This window comes from Nelumbo lutea, chromosome 7 (genome assembly GCF_056320005.1).
Source record: "Nelumbo lutea isolate HS-2025 chromosome 7, American lotus-T2T, whole genome shotgun sequence".
Lineage (NCBI taxonomy): Eukaryota > Viridiplantae > Streptophyta > Magnoliopsida > Proteales > Nelumbonaceae > Nelumbo > Nelumbo lutea.
Window position 1 is genome coordinate 56,036,574 of NC_142690.1, and position 26,851 is coordinate 56,063,424.

At 41.0% G+C, this 26,851-nt stretch overlaps 1 protein-coding gene across 1 annotated transcript in view; it reads left to right on the forward strand.

Moving 5' to 3' along the window:
• GRL (transcription activator) overlaps window positions 1–26,851 on the forward strand; it is a 161,540-nt gene that overhangs the window by 66,219 nt on the left and 68,470 nt on the right. Inside the window, exon 12 of the mRNA XM_088954124.1 lies at window positions 10,345–10,477. Within this exon, the coding sequence (XP_088810250.1) occupies window positions 10,345–10,477 (133 nt within the window). The remainder of the gene's footprint in view (window positions 1–10,344; window positions 10,478–26,851) is intronic.

Genomic DNA, 26,851 nt, shown 5'->3' on the forward strand with positions numbered 1-26,851 from the left:
AGGTACTTACTTTATGAAGAAAAAAGCTCAGAAAGCTGATTGCTACCTTCAGTCTTCAAAATTGATCAATCGATTACTGTCAGCACGTTGAATCTTGATCAAAGAACCAAGAAAAAGAACTGATCGGCACCTCCAAACTTGATCAAGAATCGATCTTGATCACTCAATACCTGCTCGATTCTTCCTGATTACAAGAAGCTCTCTCCAATCCTAGGACAGCTGCTAAAGCCTTCTTGCAACCTCCAAGAATCAGCCAAAATATGGATCTTTATGAACTTTCAGCCCTAAACAATTCTCATGTGGTCGGCTGAATTAAATCCACATGAGAAACCCTAGATCTAAGGCTCTGATATCAACTTGAAAGAAGAAGAAGAAGAAGAAGAAGAAGAAGAAGAAGAAAAACTGTTTATTGTATTACAGGTTTGAAGAGAAGAAAAGAGAGAGAGAGAGAGAGAGAAAAAAAGTGAAGAGAGGAGAAAAGAAAGAAGGGGTTCAGTGGTGAATGATCTGCTGCCCCATACACTCCTTTATTTATAGCTTTTAGGATCCTTACAGTAATATGAAATAAGCAAAAGTTAGAAACAATAAGACCAGCCAGCCCAACTTAACAGAAATTAGAAACTACTAATAAAAGAAATTAGAAACAACTAGGTGTGGGTCAGAGCGGGTTAATTTAACTCCAAACCTGGCTTTACTTGAACCCCTCCCTATATCTGACTGTGTTCCCCTTTTAATTAGACCTGCATAGGACAAACCGGCTATTAACCTTTTTTTTTTTAATTTCAAAATTACTTGAGAACTTTTCATTAATTGCTGCTGTATTTTCTGCGCAAGACTTTTCAGTTCCCAAAACAATCTTTGCCTTTTCTCTAGAAGTAACTTCTTCTCTCCTATTGCTGATGTGGCTAAGCAACTTATCTTTGTTCCCGCCAAGTGTTATCCATCTTGCCAACTCATCATCATCCTCAAGCTTCGGCCTCCCACACCACTGCAACGCTTCAACTTCTTAAGCGACCCAAACCTCGTACCAGTATCCATCTGCACAGATGTTGATCGTTCTCGGCACAGCATCAGCCATTAAACCAGCGATCTTTAAGTGAACTGCTCTCAGGTCTGAAGAAGGTACTCCATGTTCTCTGTATAGAATTGCTTCTTCAACTCCCGCCTAAAGTCGGCCCATGTGTTTATGGCACACATACCCTGTTCTGTGTCAACACATTTGTGCCACCACAACATAGTGGTGCTAGTCAAATACATAGTAGCCGTATGTACCTGAGTTCTTTCATCATTCATATTGGTTGCAACAAGATATTGTTTCATTTGCCACAAGAAGTTATCAAGCTCCCGCGCATCGCGAGTGCTCGAATAGGGAGTTGTCACTTGAGTCTTGATGCAGGAGGGAGTGAGCATGGCCAAGGTTCTGGTTGGGTTGGCTATTTCTCTTTTCGTGATGGCAAATTCTCCCTTGATTTCATCCAGTTGAGCTTGGAAGCTGGAGGGGGTGTTTAGGGAAAACTTCAGGGATGCCCATTCGACTTTCATCTCATTTAATTTGGCCTGGATGACCAATGATGCGGAGATGGTTTTTCTTCATGTTGCCCACTCTCTCTTCATCTCGTCGAGTTTGGCTTGGAAGTTGTCAAGTGTGCCTTGTATGGTAGAGTGGGATGAGCTGTTTTCTTGTTGGCTTAAGTGTTGCAAACTTCCTTGAGGATCCGATTCAAGACATCATGGACCTCGTCTATGACCCCACTTAGGTTCCGTTCCAACTCTACCACCATGGTCTCGATCATTTCCATATTTTGTTGGAGTTCATCCACTCAGTCACATGTCTCGCCTACAGTAACTTCACAACGTAGCAGGTGTGTGTTGAAGGTTGTGAGCTTGTCTGTGGACTTATCATGTTTGTTGGCTTTTGATGTTCAGGACTTTGGTGCTTTGTTTTTGATGGTGTCATTAGTGGGTGCATCGTTGATGTCATGTGACCGGGAGAGCCCATACTTGATCTCCTCCACAATGCCCCTGTTGTGCTTCATGGTGTTGCTTGCGTCGTGGGTCAAATGGCTAGTGATGAGCCCTTGCCCTGAAACCAACTGTCACGGGACTAGTCAACAATGCCCCGTGTGGCACTTGATTGGGTCGAGTAGGCCTACGAAACAAGGCAACAAGCAAGACAAAGGCAACAACGATGGCACACAATTAGTAAAGAGACAACTTGTATTGCATTAATATGGCAAACATAGGTACATAGTACAGTGTTAGGGGTCCCCCATACAAAATACATGTATTGCCCCAACCAAGATACATAAGATGGAACATGGTTGGCAATCTGGTGACATGATCAATGAAGTTGCTTGTGACAATCTGCTATGTGAACCGAGAATGGGGTAGTGGACTGCTAGGCCCAATTTTTTGGCCAGTCCAGATGTGATAAAATTTAAAGTTCTCCCATTGTCAATTAGTATGGAAATTTTCTAGCCCATAATGAAGCTCACAACCTGCATTGTTTGGGGTGAAGGAAGCCCTGTTAGAGATTGTAGGTAAATTTCATAGTACCTCAATTCTTTGTCCTCTAGTGGTCTGTCTATGTCCTCAGGGGTGGGATGGATCACCTTTGTTTTTGGGTCCTCCACTTGCAAGAGATAAGCTTGCTGGGCCTTGCACTAGTGACCCAATGCAAATTTCTCATCACAACTATAACATAGGCCCTTCTCTTGTTGGGCCTGCATTTCAGTCGAAGAGAGTCGCTTAAAGGGAAGTGCTCCAGGTCCGGTCCCTTTCATTGGAATCAGTCCCGGTTTGTTTGGTGGGTTCTTAATTATAGGCCCCTGGGGCTTATTTAATTTCTGAATCTGATACGACCATCCATGGGCCCTGAGCAAGTTTATCAAACTCTATTTGATATTCCCTCACTGAACTAGTTTGCTTCAATTGAGTGAGGGCTTCATCAAAATTGATGAATCCAGTTGGTCCAAATCTAACACAAATAGCTTTGGTGAAGTCTAACCAGGTTAACTGGGGGTGACTCTTTTGGTACCATTGGAACCAAAGACTAGCCTCTCCATCCAGATGGATTGAGACTACAGAGTCTCATTGGAAAGCCAGAGACTCGTGGAATTCAAAGTATCTTTGTGCTTGGCAAATCCAAGGGGTAGGATCCTCACCTGTAAGGACTGGAAAATCCAGTTTCCCAACGGGGCCATCTGAGTGTTCTTTTTTGATCCATTGCACTCTGATAAAGTTCAGATCTGTGTAGCCTTTAGAAATAATAAAGGAAAAGAAATAATGGTGACAGAGTAGAAGAAAGAGAAGAGAAGAGAAGAGGAGAAGAAGAGAAAATAAGGTCTGGTTCGAACAAGAGAGAGATCTCTCTCTAGTCGGTCAGTTTTATTTATAGCTTTCTAAAACAAATGCACAAAGACTATTATGCCCTCACTTAAGTGTAGGACACATCACTTAACTTAGGATCTACTTGTAACTACATCAAGCATATAATGCCCCTTTACAGCTGATTCTAACACACTTGAACTCTTTGATTCATCATCCTTGCTCACCGCTGGAGTAGCTGGTCAAATCTGGACATCACCGCCGGTAGAGCTTCCTTGATAAGATTAACTCTTGTGAAACATTGCAAAGGAGACCAAGCTGGTATCTCACCCACATGTGTGCCTGTTTGGTGTAAAGCTAACGGTTGAAAACACCTTACATCTGCTAATCTCCTACAAGATTGCAGTTGTTATTTGGGATTAATTTTTTTCATGTTTTAGTTGCAGGTGGCACCCTCCAGCGGAGTTGAATTTTATTTGTACAGTTCTTCTCTCCTATTAGTAAGGGGAGAAAAATCCTTTGGAGATGTGCATGGGCAGCAGTTGTGGTATATTTGGGACGAAAGGAAGTCAAGGCTTTTAAAGGACAAGGAAAGAAGAGTTGAGGAGATCATTGATGATATTACTATCAAGATGGCACACTGGGTTAAAAAAGGCTGGATTTGTTTGCTCTCCAGTCTCCTCTATGTTGATAACACTAGTACAAATTGGAAAATAGTGGCTGATTCTGCTAGTGGGAAGAAACAAATAGCTTCTGTATGGCAATCACCACCTATGTCTTTAGTTAAGTTGGACTTTGATGGCTGCAGTGTAGGCAACCCATGCTTGTTAGGTGTTGGGGGAGTGATAAGGAATAGTGAGGGAAACATAATTATTATATTTTCAGGTTCGGTTGGGGTAGGTGATCCTAGAGGAGCAGAGCTCTTTAGAGGCATTAACAGGTCCTATGAAGATAAGATCAGTAAACTATACTAATGTCATTGTTGAAGGAGATTACTGTTTACTAGGTAGTCACAAGGTGATTGGAGACTAATCAGGAAGGTTTGTAGACTTATAAACATTTGTTCAGGGAAATTAGAAGTCTGATGAGGCATTTGAGCAGAAAAATCAGTTGGCTACCTCATTCTGCAAAAAGTATAGCAGATGGATTGGCTAAACAGGAGGCTACAAGGGATAATTAATCTAAAGGTGTTCCTTTATGTTGTAACTTCTGAAGTGGCTAGCTGAGGCTATCCACCTTTAGTCCATGATGTACACATCCTTTTGATATTAATAAATTATTTTGTTTGTTGATGATAAAAAACACAATTTTGTTGTACATTTTCTTTTTATACAGGTTTTATCACATATCAAACTATTTAGTTCCTTTAGTGATTGTTTCGACTGTTGCTACAGTAGTCCGAACAGGAAGAGAAGAAGAAGAAGAAGAAGAAGAAGAAGAAGAAGAAGAAGAAGAAGAAGAAGAAGAAGGGTCTGTCGAAAATCTGATGGATTACCCATTCAGTCGACCCCCTTAATCTTTTTAGGTTCTAATCATAGTTACAAAGACAGAAATGACCTTACTTAAGTGTGGGGCAGAGTAACTCTAATAACACTGCCACATAAGCAAGTTACTTAATAAATAGAAGAAGACTAAACTACCCCTATTCGGCACATCTTAACACTCCCCCTCAAGCTAGAGAATATATGTCATATAATCCCAACTTGTTACATAGATAGTTCACTTTCCCTGAGCTTAGAGCTTTTGTAAACAAATCTGCCCACTGGTCATTGGAGCCCACATGTTCTGTATTTATCTCTCTGGCAAGAACCTTCTCTCTCACAAAGTGGCAATCAATCTCTATGTGCTTTGTTCTCTCATGAAAGATAGGATTGGATGAGATATGTAGTGCAGCTTGGTTGTCATAGTACAATTTCATAGGTTTATCCATGTGAAACCCAATTTCTTGTAGGAGATTCCTCAGCCACACTAATTCACAGGTAGTGTGAGCCATGGCCCTATACTCGGCTTCAACACTGCTTCTGGCTACAATCGTCTGTTTTTTACTCTTTTATGTCACAAGATTTCCTCCCAGAAATGTGCAATAGCCTGTAGTAGATCTTTTGTCACTCACTGAGCCTGCCCAATCTGCATCTGTATACCCAACTACTTCAAGTTTTCCTCCTGGTTTATACAATAGCCCACGGCATGGAGCACCTTTCAGATACCTCACAATTCTAAGGACTGCATTCCAGTGAGGTATACGAGGGTTCTGCATGAATTGGCTCACCACACTGACTGCAAAGGAGATGTCGGGTCTCGTGATAGTCAGATAGTTCAGCTTTCCCACTAGTTGTCTATACCTTCCAGGATCTTCAAATATTTCTCCTGTATCACTGCTCAACTTAACATTTGGTTCCATAGGGGTCTCAGCCGGTTTTGCACCTAACAATCCTGTTTCTTCCAATAGATCAAGGACATATTTCCTTTGGCACAGATTCACACCTTGTTTTGACCTGGCAACCTCTATTCCCAAGAAATACTTTAATGTTCCAAGGTCCTTTGTTTGAAAATGATTTTGCAGAAATACCTTTAGTTTGCCAATCCCCAATTTATCACTACCAGTGATGACAATATCATCCACATAGACCACTAATAAAATCTTCCCAGCTTCTGAGTCATAACTGAACACTGAGTGATCAACCTGGCATTGCTTCATTCTAAAACTCTTCACCACTTCGCTGAACTTCCCAAACCAAGCACGTGGAGATTGCTTCAACCCATAAATTGCTTTCTTCAGCCTGCACACCTTACCACCCTCCCCCTGAGCAACAAACCCAGGTGGTTGCACATATATACCTCCTCCACTAGATCACCATGGAGGAAGGCATTCTTTATGTCAAGTTGAAGGAGTGGCCAATCATACATAACTGCCAAGGAAATTAGGACACGAACGGAACCAATTTTAGCCACCAGTGAGAATGTCTCCATATAGTCCACACCATACACCTGTGAGTAACCTTTAGCAACAAGTCTGGCCTTCAGACGCTCCACACTACCATCTGGCAAGTATTTCACAGTATACACCCATTTACAGCCCACAGCATGCTTCCCAGGTGGAAGAGTAGTAAGTTCCCACGTTTGAGTATGTTAAAGAGCAGAAAGATCCTCCTCCATTTCCCGCCGCCATCCAGGTGAACTAAGAGCTTTTGAACATTGTTAAGTATGGAAATAGAAGACAAAAGTGAAACAAACTGGCGATGTGATGCAGAAAGACGAGATAATGAAACAAAATTGGAAATGGGATGGAGTGTGGAACTACGTTTACCTTTCCGTAAGGCAATGGGTAGGTCAAGATCTGAAGGTTCAGCAATAGGAGCCATGAGAGGATCCGCAAATGAGGTAGAAGCAGGAGGAGGGGCCGGTGTCGTTCGACGTGTATACATTTGTCGGATTGGTGGTCGTTCAGTGGTAACCTGCACTAGATGAGGAGATGAGTCTACTCCAACAACAGCCTCTAGAATTGAATCACTGACCAGAAGAGGAAGATTAGGTAAGGGTGAGGACAAGGGTGCTTCATGACTGGAGAAGAAGGGGACAAACTCAAAAAATGTGACATCAGGGCAGACATAGCACTTTCGGGCAATAGGATTGTAACACTTGTACCCTTTTTGAGTCCGAGAGTATCCAAAGAAGACACATTTAATTCAGTGTGCATCTAGCTTGTCTATTCCAGGACTCAGATTATGAACAAAGCACACACAACCAAAGACACGAGGAGTTAATGGAAACGGAGATAAAGTGGGAAACAAGATGGAGAAGGGAGACCGACCATGAAGAATAAAAGAGGGCATCCGATTAATGAGAAAACATGCAGTGAATACAGCATCACTCCAAAACGGTTTAGGAGCATGCATGTGGTGAAGCATAGACCGAGCAATTTCAAGAAGATGACGATTCTTCCGTTCAGCCACCCCATTTTGTTGAGGGTGAAAGCACACGAGGTCTGATTAATAATGCCATGTTGTTTTAAATACTGTTGAAATGCAGTAAGAAAGTATTCACGACCATTATTTGAACGGAGAACTTTGATTGGAACACCAAATCATGTGCGTATTTCAGCATGGAATTTTTGAAAAATGGAAAAAAATTCACTTCTTTCTTTCATTAAGTCCATGTCATTCTTGAACAATCATAAATAAAGGAGACAAAATACTTAGTACCCATTATAAGACTCTATTTTGATCGGACCCCTAACATCTGAGTGAACCAAAGAAAAAGGACTCAACATACAACTCTCAACTCTTGGACTGAAGGACACACGACGGTGTTTACCAAACTGGCATGACTCACAATGTAAAACTGACAACTGACTCAATGATGGAACCAACATCTTGAGGACCTTGAGATATGAATGTCCTAGTCGGCAATGCCATTGTAGAGGAGTAAGGGAAGTCTGAAGTGCAACTGAAGATCCACCGCCGTCAAGGTAATACAATCGACTAGCTTCATGCCCCCCACCAATCATCTTCCCCGTCTTGAGATCCTGAAAAACACAAGTGGAAGGAAAGAAGGTAACAGAACAGTTAAGAGCTTTGGTTATTTTACTATCAGACATAAGATTGAATGGAAACTTAGGTACGTATAAAACAGATGATAAAGGGACAGAAGCCAAGTCAACATTACCAACACCACAGATGGGAGATGAGGACCCATTGGCAAGTGTAACAGTTTGTGGTGTGGAGGTTTCAGCAAGAGAAGAGAACACACCTGGAGTCCTGGTCATATGATCTGAGGCTCCTGAGTCAATAATCCATGAAGGAGTTTTAGATGACATGCAAGCAATACCTGATTGGGCATATGTGGCAGTGGTATGCTGTGAAGTAGTTCGAAGGAACCGTTCATACTCATCACGCGGAACACTCACCATATCCCTCACAGAAGTAGATGTAGATGTGGAAGGAGTTAGGTCTGCCAGTTTACTGTCACTAATAGCAACCTCGCCTGCTACAACATGATTAGCCCATTTAGAGGGAGGGCCATGTAGATCATAACAGAAATTCACCGTGTGTCCATCCCTACCACAATGAGTACACTTCCTTGTAGAGTTATTTTTTCCTCTGCCACGGCCTGCCCCTGAGTCACGGCCACCCCTACCAATCATGGAATTGCCACGACCCCCTCTGGAATGACCTCCCCCTCTTGTACTATGTCCACGACCTCTAGCTATCACAAGTGCTGAGCTATCATACTGTGTGGGGTTCTCTGTCTGGCCCAAAGAGATTCTATGAAGTTTTGTGAATAATTCCTCAAGTGCAGGAAGAGTAGAGCCCCCCAATATTTGAGCTCTAACTGGTTCATATTCCGACTTCAGCCCCACTAAAAATCTTGTAACATCTATTTGCTCCATTTGTTGTTGTTGAACTTGAATATCTGAAGTAAGGGGATGATAGACATTGAGTTCATTCCTTATATTCTTCATGCAGGCATGGTACTCTTCTAGTGTTTTGGTTCCTTGTTGCAAATCGAAGTACTCCTGATACAGCTGATATACTCTTGTTGTGTTATCTTGTCTAGAATATAGCTTCTTAGCATGCTCTCATATATCCTTAGCCGTATCAAGGAAATTGAAGTTGGCACTGATTTTGGGTTCCATACTATTCCACAACCAAGTCATGATTTGAGCATTTTCTTGTTCCCAATCATCAAATCCTGGAGAGTCAACTCGTGGCTTCTCATCTCTAACATGCTTTGCTTTTTTTCTTTGCCTTGAGAAAAACTACCACGGATTTAGCCCATGGAACATAGTTCTCCCCATTTAGCTTAATTGAGGTCATTTGTACTCCTAGGTAGTCGGAAGAAATTACTACACTAGGTTTCTGATCATTGTAGCCATCTCCTATTGCTGCCATTGTACCTTTTTCACAGTTGTCTCTAACTTTACTTCTCAGCTACAAGCTAATTGATGTTGTTCATAGTTTGATATTTCAGCCCCTATTGCAGCCTCTAAATACCATTGCTGACTTCACACACTTGTTCTCATTCACACTACTGCTGAGTTCACACACTTATGTCCCACATAAGCATCAGTTTACCATTCACTAATCACAAGTAGAAGCCCTCTTACAACCACTCAAGCACCACAACACAGCCAAATCTGCTGCACCTAGTTCAGACTTATTTAACACACTTAAGAGGGCATTACACAACCACAAGGAGTTCGGCAAGGTCACTGCATTCTACCTTATACCGTATCAAGAGGGCATTACACAACAACTTACAGCAACCCTACACATTCGGCTATTACACAACAAGTTACAGTAGCCCTACACATTCGGCTACTGCACACACAGCCCTTCCTAGGGCAACAATGAACCTAATTCTCTAGGTTCTACTCGGTACAACAGCTTGTTGTAGGGTTTCTACCCAGAAATATAAGTAACACTAGAAGAAGAAAGAACCGACTTTCCTTTGAGAATATCAATCAACCATTCACTACTGAAGTCACTTTCCTTGTTGAAGAAGGTTATGCACAGCAGAGAGACAAGTTGTACTGTTTCTGACCTAGGGCAAACCAGTTCTCTCCATCGACTGATCAGAAACGAAGGTGAAGAGTCACAAACAATGCTGAGGTGCTTTATCAACTGACTTAGGTCAGGAGCATAGCTCTGATACCATGTTTCGACTGTTGCTACAGTAGTCCGAACAGGAAAAGGGGTAGAAGAAGAAGAAGAAGAAGAAGAAGAAGAAGAAGAAGGGTCTGTTGAAAATCTGATGGATTACCCATTCAGTCGACCCCCTTAATCTATATTAGGTTCTAATCATAGTTACAAAGACAGAAATGACCTTACTTAAGTGTGGGGCAGAGTAACTCTAATAACACTGCCACATAAGCAAGTTACTTAATAAACAGAAGAAGACTAAACTACCCCTATTCGGCACATCTTAACAGTGATCATTTATCTCTTTGGGTGATCGGTGCTATTCTGGAACACCCCGGATTTTTGTGTTTATGTGATTTATTGGTTGATATTGCAGTGAAGTGCATGAGCAAGCATTGATATCTTGTGATGCCATACACCGCGACCGGAGAATATTACTGAAGCAGGAGATTGGAAGGATGGTTCTTTTTTTCATTGATCAACCTAGCTTATTGGCTCCCAACATTCAGGTAGTTTTCAAATATCCCATTCTCTTTTTTCTTTGTGGTAAATCTAGTTCTAGCCATAATTTCAAATTATAGGATGAAAAATGTTTCTTTTTTGTCTTTTATTTTCAAGTTGAGTTGACTTTTTAGAAACTGGATCTGCTCCCAGAACATGCTCCCAACAACCCTCCCAATAAGACACCACAGCCACACATCAGGAACATATCCCCATGAATGACAAGGGAAGAGTTCCTGGTGTGCAGCTATAGTAGCTTGTTGGGAGCAGATCCAAACTTGACCTTTTATAGGTAGTTGCTGTCTTTCTTCTCATTTACTGATTCTATAAGAAAAAAATCTTTTTTTAATGTTTTCTGGTATGTAAATTGGCTGAATCCATGCCTTGTAATTTTTGAGTAAACTACAAGGACATCCCTATACTAGGGGGGTGTGACACTTAGCCCCCTATACTATTTTTTGTGACATTTGGCTCCCTGTTCTTTCTCCTTTGTTAGGTTTGTTCTAGTTTGGAGATTTGGGTGGGATTTGGAGCTTTTTCTTTCTTCTCTTGGGTTATCTTTGGTTACCTTCCTTGTAATCTTTTTTTTTTATTCTTTTAATAAATTTTATTTTATTACCCAAAATACCCATTTGAACAATATGTGCATTGTTAGATATTCTAAAACCTAAAATTCCCGTCTTACTTTGAAAGACAACTTACTCTTTACCCATTTAATATTACTAGATGCGATGTTTCTATTCATGATTCTCTAACTAAAGATCTGAGACATTTAACTCATGCCTCAAGATCAGTTGATTAATCTTGAAAAGCCACGTAATGCGCAATGGTTTCAAGTAATCTTGGCCAGCCATGTAAGTGGTTAATAACTGATGTACCAAACTAACCCAAAAATCTAAGCCATCAAATGATCACTTAGATTGGTGCATTAACCATAACCATCCAGTGATGTACCTATGATTCAATAAATCCAGACAATCGGGAAGAAAAGAACAACATAAAAAATATAAACTATAAAAATGGTCTCTGTAGGGCAAAGAATTCTCTTGGCCATTCAGGCAATGTACCAAGATTTCAACTACTCTCAGCTGTGCTATTCAAGTAAGGCGCCAAATTTTCTAAAAAATCTAATCCAAATAGTGATGGATCATACAACACCTAAAATCTAGGCCATCAAAATAGCACCATAAGATCAGTCAACTAATTCCAACTATACAAATTGTGTATCAAGATTTCATCTAATCTAACTTGTCCAAATGATCTATGAAATTAACCCAAAGATATGGGCCTTCCTAATGGTCTTATGGTCCATGCATAATCTCAACCATCCCAATGATGTACCTAGGTTCAACAAATCCAGGCTATCCAAAAAATGTACCAAATAAATGCAAAAAATGTTCACTATCAAAATGGTCTGCTATGAGTAAAGAATTAATCTTGGCCATCCAAGAAAATATATCAAGGTTTCAATTAATCTCATCCATTCAAATAAAGCACCAAATTTTATAAAAATCTAAGATAAATAAAGTGACATTACCAAAGGACACCCAAAATCTGGGCCATTGAAATGGCATCTTAAGATCAGTCAACTAATGACAACCATCGAATGTATCAAGATTTCTTCCAATCTAACCCATCCAAATATTGTATCTAATCCACCCAAAATCTAGGTCATCGAAGTGGTCTCTTTAGAGCATTGGACTAATCTCAAGACTCAACCATCAAATTGATGTACCAAATTTTAAACTAGTCAGGGCCATCCAAACAATGTACCAAATCAACAAAAGAATATAAGCAATCAAAATAATCTCCTAAAAGTAAAGAATTAAACTTGGCCATTCAACTAAAGCACCAAATTCTCTAAAACATTCTGATCTAACTAGAAGTAGCTAAACCAGCAGCAATTCTTCAATCAATTTGATTAGCTAAATGTTGAGAATAACTAGAAAATCAGATCAGAAGAAAGAGGGGATGGAGGAATAGAATGTAGGGGAGAATGATCCAGTTGTGGGACTCAAGTGTAGTTCCATTATGTTTCATATTAACTGATAATAACTTGGGTCAAAATTATAGAACTGCCCCTGGTTAGGCAGCAGCATCAAGTATAACAACAATGTCAGCTCAACGAAAGAAAAAAGAGGGTCATATTTAAATACTCCCCCTCAAGTTGACCATAGATGTCAATCATCTCTAGCTTGCATGATAGTTATCAGCTTAGACTTTGCCAGTCTTCTAGTAAATGCATTTGCCAACTGTTGATTTGTTGTCCATATGGAGGACGTGCTTCTCCTAACAAAACTCTCTACCTGATGAAATGACAATTCATCTTAATGTGTTTAGTTCTCTCATTCTGAATAGGATTGTGGGTATGTTAATAGCAGCTTGATTTCACACCACAGAATAATTGGATTATCAATCTGATTGTGCAACTCACAAAGAAACAATTTCAGCCATAATATTTTTGACACTCCACGTGCCATAGCTCTATACTCGGTTTCAGCATTAGACCAATCAACTACTGTCTACTTCTTACTCCTTTAAGATACGAAATTACCTCCTACAAAGTTACAAAAGCCTAAAGTGGAATGTCTATCTTCCAAGCATTTAGCAGTCTGCATCAATATATACCTTAGCTCTCATATGATCATGTGTAGAATATTGAATGCCTCTCCTTAGATTTCATTTTGGATAGGCAAGAATACTTTCTGCTGTTGTAAGATGAGTACTCTGGTTAATGAGCATATTGACTGATCACACTGAAATATGCAATAACTAATGGAGCCATACACACATAAAGTAATGTGCCCATTAGACTCTAATACATAGTGTGATCCTCAAGAAACTCCCCTTCTGAAGCATTTCATTATATGATTAGAACTATAGAAGTATTTTCTGGTTTCACTCCCAGCTTCCCAATGCATGGTGTTTGTGCCATTGCAGTTATCTGATTGATCTAACAATTTCTCTTTGAGGATTCTAAGGTCCTAAACAACTCATTCAATTGAATTACTAAAGTTCTCTTTGTAGAGAAGATGGGCCGAATGGCCCATAGGCTGTTTGTCTTATTTTATCTTTTTATGTTCTTTGCTGTAATGGGCCTCAATTTGGGGCTTTATTTCTCTTATGTTATTTTTTTAATTATCTGCTCAACCAGGGGCCTCTCTGTAAATTACTAAAGTTTAAGTTAATGAAATAGGATTAGGTGTGTAAGAGGAGATTAAGTTCAAAATCTCTCTCTGAACCCTTATTTCCATTGATGTCTCATTCTTTGAGAATCAACCTTTTTTCTCGGTTTCTCCTCAGGGGGAGAGTAGAGTTGAGGAGAAACAAGCGACAACTCAAATTCAACTACCTCCTTTACCCGATCCTCCTCCATTCCGGGTTTTTCATCGTCGCCATAAGAGCCAGCAGAGTTCAAGAGCTGTGGAACCTGACACTATCCAACCGACATTATCGGATTCACCCGAGGCAGATCTGTCTCATCAGCCAGGTACACTTGCTGAACTTGGGCGGAACAGAAATCTGAACCTGGACTGAAAAAACAACTCTACAACTGGTACAGTTCTCCCGTTTTCTCTTCTTTACCCTCCTTGGTCATGTTCCGAGTGAAAACAATATGAATTTGGGCGGCTGAATGCTGTCGAATCTGTATTCCCCTGTTTTTCTTGGGTCGTGTGATCCTATTCATATGTTAAGACAACTGTAGGTCAAGGATGACCTGTCATCTCAATGATTCGATTGGATTATAAGTGATAAGGATCTCTCCTGCCGATTAATGGCTGTTAGACATTCTGGAATTCTGGTAGGTTGGGACTGTTAAAACTGTACAGGTCTGAAATCTGCCGAATACTACCTTTGTTTTGTCCTGGATTTGGTACTGTTTGTGCTCAACCTGGTTTTTTAAAGCCAAGTGTGTGGGTGTATACTGAGTGGAGCATTGTTTTGTGGAGTAAGGAGGGGTCCTAAGTCCGGTGTTTGGAACTGAGGTAGGATACATCAATGGGAGAGTGAAGGAGCTGAATTACGGAAGTGCTGAATATGATAGGTGGAACCAAGAGAATAGTATGGTGATGTCATGGCTCTTGGTTTCCATGCTGCCACAGGTAAGGGAGACTTTTATGTGGGCTGAAACTGCTTGTGAGATATGGGGACAAGCAAAGTCCACCTATTCAGAGCAGAGACACTATGCCAAGATATATCAACTGCAAGCTGAATCCTCTACTTGCAAGCAGGGGGAGAGGAGTCTCTTGATATACTATTCTGATTTGACATCAATATGGAAAGAACTTGATCACTATCAGAATGTGAATTGGAAGTGTGATGAAGATGCAAAGGCCTATAAGTCACTTGTATCTCAACAACGAGTTTTTGCCTTCCTCCTAGGGCTGAATCCTTCGTATGAGTCCATCAGGGTGTAGATCTTGGGTAGTAAAGACTTGCCATCGATTCAGGAGGTGTATGCCTTGGTGCAATCAGAAGAAAGCAGAAGAAGTGTGATGAATAGTGTAGAAAGGGAGTCGGTTGTCGTAACTGTCCGCGGAAATTCAGATACAAATGTCGGAGGTGGTTTTAAAAAGGGTGACACTAAAAAAAAAACAGATGATAAGAGCAAACTTTGGTGCATTCACTGCTAGAAGACACGACACACGAAAGATACATGTTCTGATAGGCACCGGATTTGGGTAAGAAGTCAACACCTGATCAGGGCAAGAAACCAGGCCAACTCTGTTACATTGCAAAACCCTTCTCTGTTCTCTCCTCTTCTTCTCCTCTTTTCTTCTCTTCTCTTTCTCTTATTTCTGGCTGGCCATACCGTCAAGATGGTATTAGAGAGGGAACACTGATTAAAGAGAGCAGATCGAACAACCTTACTGAGAGAAAAGATCAAACAGACCCTAACATCAACAACTAAATTATTTTAGCAATATCCAAGGATAGTGTTTCACTGTCTCAAGCCTATACCTTGGTAAGTAGTGAAGAAAAGTTCAGGGGGCTGGTCTAGATGATCACTTTGCTAATATGGGAGTGAAACCTAAGGGAGTTACAAGAAATCCAGTTAGCTCAGGGAAGAAAGAAATTATTTGTGAGTACTGTAAGAAACCAAAACACACAAAAGACAAGTGTTGGAAATTGCATCCGGAGCTTCTTCTCCTTTGTTTTCAAAAGAAGTCTGATAATATGAAGGCAGGGAGTGCCAGTATTGCTGCTGGTCTAGATAGTGACAGATGTCTAACTGAAGAGAAGACTGCTAGTGAACAGTTAGCAACTATGAAGGCAGAGTATGAGAAGTTTGGGAGGATGATCAGTCACCTAGAAGGTGTGGCCTCTTCTTCAAATCTCCAGGAAATTCAACCTCTTCTGCATTTGCTCATTCATGCAACCATCTTAGGTAATCATAGGATCCCTTGGATTATTGATTCCGGTGCTTCTGATCATATGACCAGGCACCAACCTTTCCACTTTATTTGTTTCTTATGATTTACTCTTTGGCCGTGACAAAATCACCCTAGATGATGGCTCTCTTGCCCCTATCTTTGGCAAGGGAACCATCAAGGCTACAGACTCTTTGGTACTTCCTTCTGCTTTTGATGTATCCAAACTAAATACAAATTTGTTATCCGTAAGCAGCTTAACCAAGTCTTTGAACTGTTGTGTAACTTTTTTTCCTTCCTATTATGTTTTTTAGGATCTAGAGTCTCAGAAAGTGATTGGGAGTGGCCATGAGGCGAATGGAATATATCTGCTGGACACTCCTGGACAGGGCCATGGACAACCTGGAAAAGGTTCTTTTGGATCTACATCTTCAGAGTCTGTCAGTCGTGTCATGTTATGTCATTTTCGTTTGGGTCATCTTTCTTTTTACTTATTAAGTCATTTATTCCCAGAACTATCTAAGGGAATTAATTTGTCCAGCCTTCATTGTGAGTCTTGTGAGTTGTCAAAACATTGTAGAAGCAGTTATCCTTTTAGTAATAAAAGATCTTCTCCTTTCCATATTGTGCACTCTGATGTGTGGGGGCCTTGTCACTTATCTTCTATGGGTGGCTACAAATATTTTATCTTGTTCATTGATGATTTTTCACGATTCACTTGGATATTTTTTATGAAGTCCTATGATGAAGTTTCTAGACTTGTGAGGCAATTCCATGAATTTGTTCTAAGCCAGTTTGATACCAGAATTAAAATTTTCAGATTCGATAATGCAAAAGAATATTTTGAGAAAAACCTAACCCGTTATCTCACTACTTTGGGGGTTATTCACCAAAGCTCGTGTGTTAGGACCCTAGAACATAATGGAGTTGCTAAAAGAAAAAATCGGCATATTGTTGAATTTGCAACAAGTATCTTGTTTGCCTCACATGTCCCTACAAAGTTTTGGGGTGATGCTATTCTCACTGCAACTTACCTAATCAATTGTATGCCATCCAGGGTATTGGGGTTTAAGTCTCCCTTTAGTCTTCTTCATCCGGGCAAGGACCTTTTTCCTATTCCACTCTGTGTCTTTGGCTGCACTTGTTATGTATATATTGGAAGTGTCCAGAGACATAAATTTGAACCCAAAGCCCACAAGTGTATTTTCCTTGGTTATTTCCCCACACAAAAGGGTTATTGTTGTTTTGATCCGAAAACTGGACACGGTATGTCTCAACGTATGTCACCTTTGATGAGCTTTCTTCCTTTTATGATTCTTCTCAGGAGAGGCATTGCCCAAAGGGGGAGAATTTGTCATAGTTGTTTGCTCTTCCCCTTCCTATCCCAGTTGAGTCTTCTTCTAAACCTCTTCCTCCTTCAAATGAGCCAAGGGAGGATCAATCATCTCTGTTAAGATGTGCCGAATAGGGGTAGTTTAGTCTTCTTCTGTTTATTAAGTAACTTGCTTATGTGGCAGTGTTATTAGAGTTACTCTGCCCCACACTTAAGTAAGGTCATTTCTGTCTTTGTAACTATGATTAGAACCTAATATAGATTAAGGGGGTCGACTGAATGGGTAACCCATCAGATTTTCGACAGACCCTTCTTCTTCTTCTCCTCTTCCTGTTCGGACTACTGTAGCAACAGTCGAAACATGGTATCAGAGCTATGCTCCTGACCTAAGTCAGTTGGTAAAGCACCTCAGCACTGTTCGTGACTCTTCACCTTCGTTTCTGATCAGTCGATGGAGAGAACTGGTTCGCCCTAGGTCAGAAACAGTACAACTTGTCTCTCTGCTGCGCATAACCTTCTTCAACAAGGAAAGTGACTTCAGTAGTGAACGGTTGATTGATATTCCCAAAGGAAGGTCGGTTCTTTCTTCTTCTAGTGTTACTTATATTTCTGGGTAGAAACCCTACAACAAGCTGTTGTACCGAGTAGAACCTAGAGAATTAGGTTCATTGTTGCCCTAGGAAGGGTTGTGTGTGCAGTAGCCGAATGTGTAGGGCTACTGTAACTTGTTGTGTAATAGCCGAATGTGTAGGGTTGCTGTAAGTTGTTGTGTAATGCCCTCTTGATACGGTATAAGGTAGAATGCAGTGACCTTGCCGAACTCCTTGTGGTTGTGTAATGCCCTCTTAAGTGTGTTAAATAAGTCTGAACTAGGTGCAGCAGATTTGGCTGTGTTGTGGTGCTTGAGTGGTTGTAAGAGGGCTTCTACTTGTGATTAGTGAATGGTAAACTGATGCTTATGTGGGACATAAGTGTGTGAAGTCAGCAGTAGTGTGAATGAGAACAAGTGTGTGAAGTCAGCAGTGGTATTTAGAGGCTGCAATAGGGGCTGAAATATCAAACTGTGAACAACATCAATCAGCTTGTAGCTGAGAAGTAAAGTTAGAGACAACTGTGAAAAAGGTACAATGGCAGCAATAGGAGATGGCTACAATGATCAGAAACCTAGTGTAGTAATTTCTTCCGACTACCTAAGAGTACAAATGACCTCAATTAAGCTAAATGGGGAGAACTATGTTCCATGGGCTAAATCCGTGGAAGTTTTTCTCAAGGCAAAGAAGAAAGCAAAGCATGTTAGAGATGAGAAGCCACTGGTTGACTCTCCAGTGTTTGATGATTGGGAACAAGAAAATGCACAAATCATGACTTGGCTGTGGAATAGTATGGAACCCAAAATCAGTGCCAACTTCATGTTCCTTGATAAGACTAAGGATATATGGGAGCATGCTAAGCACCTATATTCTGGACAAGATAACACAACAAGAGTATATCAGCTGTATCAGGAGTACTTTGATTTGCAACAAGGAACCAAAACACTAGAAGAGTACCATGCCTGCATGAAGAATATAAGGAATGAACTCAATGTCTATCATCCCCTTACTCCAGATATTCAATTTCAACAACAACAAAGGGAGCAACTAGATGTTACAAGATTTTTAGTGGGGATGAAGTCGGAATATGAACCAGTTAGAGCTCAAATATTGGGGGGCTCTACTCCTCCTGCACTTGAGGAAGTATTCTCAAGATTTCGTAGAATCTCTTTGGGCTAGACAGAGAACCCCACATAGTATGATAGATCAGCACTTGTGACAGATAGAGGTGGTGGACATAGTACAAGAGGGGGAGGTCATTCCAGAGGGGGTCGTGACAATTCCATGATTGGTAGGGGTGGCCGTGACTAAGGGGCAGGCCATGGCAGAGGAAAAAATAACTCTACAAGGAAGTGTACTCATTGTGGTAGGGATGGACACACGGTGAATTTCTGTTATGATCTACATGGCCCTCCCTCTAAATGGGCTAATCATGTTGTAGCAGGTGAGGTTGCTATTAGTGACAGTAAACTGGCAGACCTAACTCCTTCCACATCTACATCTACTTCTGTGAGGGAGATGGTGAGTGTTTCGCGTGATGCGTATGAACGGTTCCTTCGAACTACTTCACAGCATACCACTGCCACATATGCCCAATCAGGTATTGCTTGCATGTCATCTAAAACTCCTTCATGGATTATTGACTCTAGAGCCTCAGATCATATGACCAGGACTCTAGGTGTGTTCTCTTCTATTGCTGAAACCTCCACACCACAAACTGTTACACTTGCCAATGGGTCCTCATCTCCCATCTGTGGTGTTGGTAATGTTGATTTGGCTTCTGTCCCTTTATCATCTGTTTTATACGTACCTAAGTTTCCATTCAATCTTATGTCTGATAGTAAAATAACCAAAGCTCTTAACTGTTCTGTTACCTTCTTTCCTTCCACTTGTGTTTTTCAGGATCTCAAGACGGGGAAGATGATTGGTGGGGGGCATGAAGCTAGTCGATTGTATTACCTTAACGGCGGTGGATATTCAGTTGCACTTCAGACTTCCCTTACTCCTCTACAATGGCATTGCCGACTAGGACATTCATCTCTCAAGGTCCTCAAGATGTTGGTTCCATCATTGAGTCAGTTGTCAGTTTTACATTGTGAGTCATGCCAGTTTGGTAAACACCGTCGTGTGTCCTTCAGTCCAAGAGTTGAGAGTTGTATGTTGAGTCCTTTTTCTTTGGTTCACTCAGATGTTTGGGGTCCGATCAAAATAGAGTCTTATAATGGGTACTAAGTATTTTGTCTCCTTTATTGATGATTGTTCAAGAATGACATGTATTTACTTAATGAAAGAAAGAAGTGAATTTTTTTCCATTTTTCAAAAATTCCATGCTGAAATACGCACACGATTTGGTGTTCCAATCAAAATTCTCCGTTCAGATAATGGTCGTGAATACTTTCTTATTGCATTTCAACAGTATTTAGAACAGCATGGCATTATTAATCAGACCTCGTGTGCTTTCACCCTCAACAAAATGGGGTGGCTGAACGGAAGAATCGTCATCTTCTTGAAATTGCTCGGTCTATGCTTCACCACATGCATGATCCTAAACGGTTTTGGAGTGATGCTGTATTCACTGCATGTTTTCTCATTAATCGGATGCCCTCTTTTATTCTTCATGGTCGGTCTCCCTTCTCCATCTTGTTTCCCACTTTATCTCCGTTTCCATTAACTCCTCGTGTCTTTGGTTGTGTGTGCTTTGTTCATAATCTGAGTCCTGGAATAGACAAGCTAGATGCACACTGAATTAAATGTGTCTTCTTTGGATACTCTCGGACTCAAAAAGGGTACAAGTGTTACAATCCTATTGCCCGAAAGTGCTATGTCTGCCCTGATGTCACATTTTTTGAGTTTGTCCCCTTCTTCTCCAGTCATGAATCACCTTTGTCCTCACCCTTACCTCCTCTTCCTCTTCCTATCAGTGATTCAGTTCCAGAGGTTGTTGTTGGAGTAGACTCATCTCCTCATCCAGTGCAGGTCACCACTGAACGACCACCAATCCGACAAATATATACACGTTGAACGACACCGGCCCCTCCTCCTGCTTCTACCTCATCTTCGGATCCTCTCATGGCTCCTATTGCTGAACCTTCAGATCTTGACCTACCCATTGCCTTACGGAAAGGTAAACGTAGTTTCACACTCCATCCCATTTCCAATTTTGTTTCATTATCTCGTCTTTCTGCATCACATCGCCAATTTGTTTCACTTTTGTATTCTATTTCCCTATTTAACAATGTTCAAGAAGCTCTTAGTTCACCTGGATGGCGGCGGGCAATGGAGGAGGAACTTTCTGCTCTTCAACATACTCAAACGTGGGAACTCAATACTTTTCCACCTAGGAAGCATGCTGTGGGCTGTAAATGGGTGTATACTGTGAAATACTTGCCAGATGGTAGTGTGGAGCGTCTGAAGGCCAGACTTGTTGCTAAAGGTTACTCACAGGTGTATGGTGTGGACTAAATGGAGACATTCTCACTGGTGGCTAAAATTGGTTCCTTTCGTGTCGTAATTTCCTTGGCAGTTATGTATGATTGGCCACTCCTTCAACTTGACATAAAGAATGCCTTCCTCCATGGTGATCTAGTGGAGGAGGTATATATGGTGTAACCACCTGGGTTTGTTGCTCAGGGGGAGGGTGGTAAGGTGTGTAGGCTGAAGAAAGCAATTTATGGGTTGAAGCAATCTCCACGTGCTTGGTTTGGGAAGTTCAGCGAAGTGGTGAAGAGTTTTAGAATGAAGCAATGCCAGGTTGATCACTCAGTGTTCAGTTATGACTCAGAAGCTGGGAAGATTTTATTAGTGGTCTATGTGGATGATATTGTCATCACTGGTAGTGATAAATTGGGGATTGGCAAACTAAAGGTATTTCTGCAAAATCATTTTCAAACAAAGGACTTTGGAACATTAAAGTATTTCTTGGGAATAGAGGTTGCCAGGTCAAAACAAGGTGTGAATCTGTGCCAAAGGAAATATGTCTTTGATCCATTGGAAGAAACAGGACTGTTAGGTGCAAAACCGGCTGAGACCCCTATGGAACCAAATGTTAAGTTGAGCAGTGATACAGGAGAAATATTTGAAGATCTTGGAAAGTATAGACAACTAGTGGGAAAGCTGAACTATCTGACTATCACGAGACCCGACATCTCCTTTGCAGTTAGTGTGGTGAGCCAATTCATGCAGAACCCTCGTATACCTCACTGGGATGCAGTCCTTAGAATTGTGAGGTATTTGAAAGGTGCTCTAGGACGTGGGCTATTGTATAAACCAGGAGGAAAATTTGAAGTAGTTGGGTATACAGATGCAGACTGGGCAGGCTCAGTGAGTGACAAAAGATCTACTACAGACTATTGCACATTTCTGGGAGGAAATCTTGTGACATGGAAGAGTAAAAAATAGACGGTTGTAGCCAGAAGCAGTGCTGAAGCCAAATATAGGGCCATGGCTCACACTACCTATGAATTAGTGTGGCTGAGGAATCTCCTACAAGAAATTGGGTTTCACATGGATAAACCTATGAAATTGTACTATGACAACCAAGCTGCACTACATATCTCATCCAATCCTATCTTTCATGAGAGAACAAAGCACATAGAGGTTGATTGCCACTTTGTGAGAGAGAAGGTTCATGCCAGAGAGGTAAATACAGAACATGTGGGCTCCAATGACCAGTGGGCAGATTTGTTTACAAAAGCTCTAAGCTCAGGGAAAGTGAACTATCTATGTAACAAGCTGGGATTATATGACATATATTCTCCAGCTTGAGGGGGAGTTTTTAGATGTGCCGAATAGGGGTAGTTTAGTCTTCTTCTGTTTATTAAGTAACTTGCTTATGTGGCAGTGTTATTAGAGTTACTCTGCCCCACACTTAATTAAGGTCATTTCTGTCTTTGTAACTATGATTAGAACCTAATATAGATTAAGAGGGTCGACTGAATGGGTAACCCATCAGATTTTCGACAGACCCTTCTTCTTCTTCTCTTCTTCTTCTTCTTCTTCTTCTTCTTCTTCTTCTTCTTCTTCTTCTCTTCCTGTTCGGACTACTGTAGCAACTGTCGAAACAATCTCGTTCTCATTCTAGTGTTCCTATCCCTCCTCCATTACCTCTTCGTCCTCTTTTTAATCCTAGGTTGTACCAACGACATAGAAATAGAAGTGAGCAGATAGTTTCTCCTAAACAATATGAGCCTAGAGACAACAGGTACTGATAGAGCCCCTTTGGAGCCATCCTTCCTAGACCTTGATATCCCTATTGCTAATAGGAAAGGAAAAACGAAGTGTACTGCACATTGCATTTCCAAACACCTTTCTTATAGTTTGCTCTTTCCTTCATCTTTTGGCTGTTTTTCTTCTGTTGCTTTTAACCCAATACTCAGGTCTGTGTCAGAAGCTCTTACTATTCTAGAATGGAGGGATGCTATGAGAATAGAAATTGATGCCCTACACAAGAATGACCGTTGGGAAGTGGTTGATTTACCTGAAGGGAAGGAACCAATAGGCTGTAAGTGGGTTTTTTCCATCAAATATCATGCTGATGGCACCATTGAAATTTACAAGGCTAGGATGGTTGCAAAAGGTTATACACATACATATGGGATTGACTATTTGGAGACCTTTGCTCCTGTTGCAAAGATGATTTTTGTGAGAGTTTTGCTATCTTTGGCTGCATACTCAGACTGGCCACTTTACCAGCTAGATGTAAAGAATGCATTTCTGAATGGAGAGTTACATGAGGCGATTTATATGTCTCTTCCTCTAGGGATGTATGAAACAGATATGAAAGGGAAAGTCTGCAAGCTGAAGAAATCTCTTTATGGACTTAAACAGCCCTTAGGGCATGGTTTGAAAGGTTTAGTGCTGCCCTTGTTAACTTTAGCTATGTACAGACTCAGTTTGATCATACCCTCTTTATGAAGAGGAGAAGATTTTTGGCAGTATATCTGATTGTGTATGTTGATGATATTGTTGTGACGGCAATGATGTATCAGGGATTAATGATCTTAAATCTTTCTTTCATATAGAGTTTGAGATCAAAGATCTGGGGGAATTGAGATACTTTCTTGGCATAGAAGTTGTGCGATAGAAGAAGGATGGGATTTTTATCTCTCAGCGAAAATATGTACTTGATTTGCTCTATGAAACATGGAAGATGGGTGTTAGACCAGTTGCTACTACTATTGATATGAGTCATAAACTCTCTGCCTCAGATGGAGTATTGTTGAAAGATAAGGGAGTCTTCCAGAGGCTACTTGGGAAACTACTCTATCTATGCATGACACAGCCAAACATTGCATATGCTGTCAGTTGCATTAGTCAGTTCATGCATGCTCCCAGGGACACTCACATGGTAGCAGCAGAACGGATTCTGTGTTATTTGAAGAGTTATCCTAGAAAGGGAATTCTATTTGCTAAGCATGGTCATATGAAACTTGAAGCCTACACAGATGCTGATTGGGCCAAAAATATCGATGACAGAAGATCTACCTCTGGATACTGTAGCTTAGTGGTAGGTAATATTGTTTCTTGGAGAAGCAGGAAACAATCAGTTGTTGCCAAATCTTTAGCTGAAGCTAAATACAACACCATGGCTCATGGAGTTTTAGAACTGCTATGGCTTCGATCCTTGATGGAGGAACTAGGTATTGAGCATGATAAGTCATTGATGTTATAATGTGATAATCAGGCTGCCTTCAACATTGCTCACAATCCAGTGCAACATGACATAACCAAACATATTGAAGTTGACAAACACATTATTCGAGAAAGAGTGGCTTCTGGAGAAGTTTGTCTACCTTTCATCACTTCTGAAGGACAGTTGGCCGATTTCCTCACCAAGGGCATTCCCAAGGCTAAATTTCAGCATGATACTGGCAAGCTTGGCATGATTGACATCTATGCTCAACTTGAGGAGGAGTGTAGAGAAGATGGGCCGAATGGCCCATAGGCTGTTTGTCTTATTTTATCTTTTTATGTTCTTTGCTTTAATGGGCCTCAATTCGGGCCTTTATTTCTCTTATGTTTTTAATTATCTACCCAACCAGGGGCCTCTCTATAAATTGCTAAAGTTTAAGTTAATGAAATAGGATTAGGGGTGTAAGAGGAGATTAAATTCAAAATCTCTCTTTGAACCCTTATTTCCGCCACCTTCTTCTTCATCTTCTCTCTTCTTGAGCTCTGATTTCTACCTCTCTCAATCGATTCTCTGCAATATTTTGAACAGTCCTTTCATTTCATAAGGCTGTTTTTCTTCTAAATCCTATTGCCACTTGGGTTGGAGGGGTTTATGGGTGTACGAGGGATGGGTTAGACCCCATTGTGTAGCCTCATGAGGCTATCAGAAGGAAGTACTCATTCACTTCAATTGAGCTTCTAGTCCTGGTTTGCAATTGAAAGAATGGTAGGATCCATCTAATGGACGCCAAGAAGGGTGCGGAATGGAGGGCGAATTTCAAAAAAAATTTCCTTCATTCTTCCAACTGGGAATCATATTCCCTAAATTTAGAATACATTATTCAAGGATTCTACTTGAACCATAAACAAACCAGATCTGAAGCAAAAGGAAACATGAAGGATTATACCTGATCCGGAGAAATAATATCTCCCAAAGTTGGTGTTCACGCCCAAAGAAGTAACCAAGATCCGCTCCTGCTGAAGATGACACATCTGTGGATGGAACGGAACCAGCAAGGTGTGTCCTACACACTGGATTCTTCATAAGAAACCTCTGGAAACCTTCAACACCGAATCCTTTTGTCTTTCTTGCAAGACTGTTGTCAAGAACTGTTTTCTTGACTTCCTGTTGCTGCAAAGATCCTATCTTCCAACAGGGAGTGGCGGCGGCTGAAGGAGGAGAAGTCCAGGGACGAAGATGGCAGAATTGTCTCTTCTCTCTGGAGTCTGTGAGAGATCAAATCTCAGATTGCAGGATGTGTTTCTTGCTTGCTCAAAACCCCTAGTTTGAAATCTGATATTTCTGCTAGGGTTTTCTCCTCTTTCTTCTTGATTAATAAACCTCTCAATATTTTGGGAGTTATCCCAATCCAAATCAGTATTTGGATAGAGGTTAATCTTAATCATATCTACAGATTAAGTTAGTTAACTCCTGATCTGATCAGGAGGTTACCAGATTCAAATCTAATTTGAATTTGGTCTCTTGGAGTGGATAAGGTCAAAGACCCAATCCTTTTACTAACATTAATCTCAGATTTGCCCCATGAACTGGTGATCATATCAGCCCAGTTGAGTTTCTTTGTATGAAGTGGGACCCAAGCATTGATCTACACACCAGCCACATGGGTTTGGCCCAACCTTTATTACAAGGCCCAGCCGAATTCACTGAAAGACTCAGTGACCCCCTTGAGCCCATCACATGGACCCTATGGGCCCAACACTTACATTAAGTGGTCCCTGGGCCAAGCCATCTTATAAAAACCCAGGGACTGTGGGCAGGTGCAAGATTAGCCTATCAGGTATTATCCTAAATGGTCTTAGACTTAAGCTCTCAGCCCTTAATGATCAAGCACTGCCCGACAAGAGAAGACCTCTCTCTCGGTTGCAAGGAACAGTGCCACACTCTCTACTCACATGGATCCCAGGAATTAAAACCTTTTGCAAATCTTTTGAAACCGTACATATACAAATATATATATATATATATATATATATATATTAATTTTGCAAAACAAAATTCCAACGATTGAAATCAACTGCCAGCAGTTTGGTTTCCATCAGAGAGAGTGCATTCCCGATCATTACCATTGTCCGACAAAGGGGCTGATCCTGTCACTATGACCACTCACTTAGATGAATTCTCAGACTGCCCCAACATGTCCAGGTTTTGACCCCCACTAAGGATCTTACTGATTGACACATCAAAGATAGCTCGATCCGACACCTAGTGATGTGTCATAATCGAGTGTAGGGGTCAGGTGTAACTTTCCAGTTTTGCCCATCTGTCTCCAAGGTCTAGGGCAATATTGGAAATCTGGTCCGGTTCAAAGGTTCAAGCAATCCCATACTGCATGTGCCTTGGGTCTTACCCTGATGGCCGAAACAAGCCATCCCAACACTTGGTGGCACATCAGTATC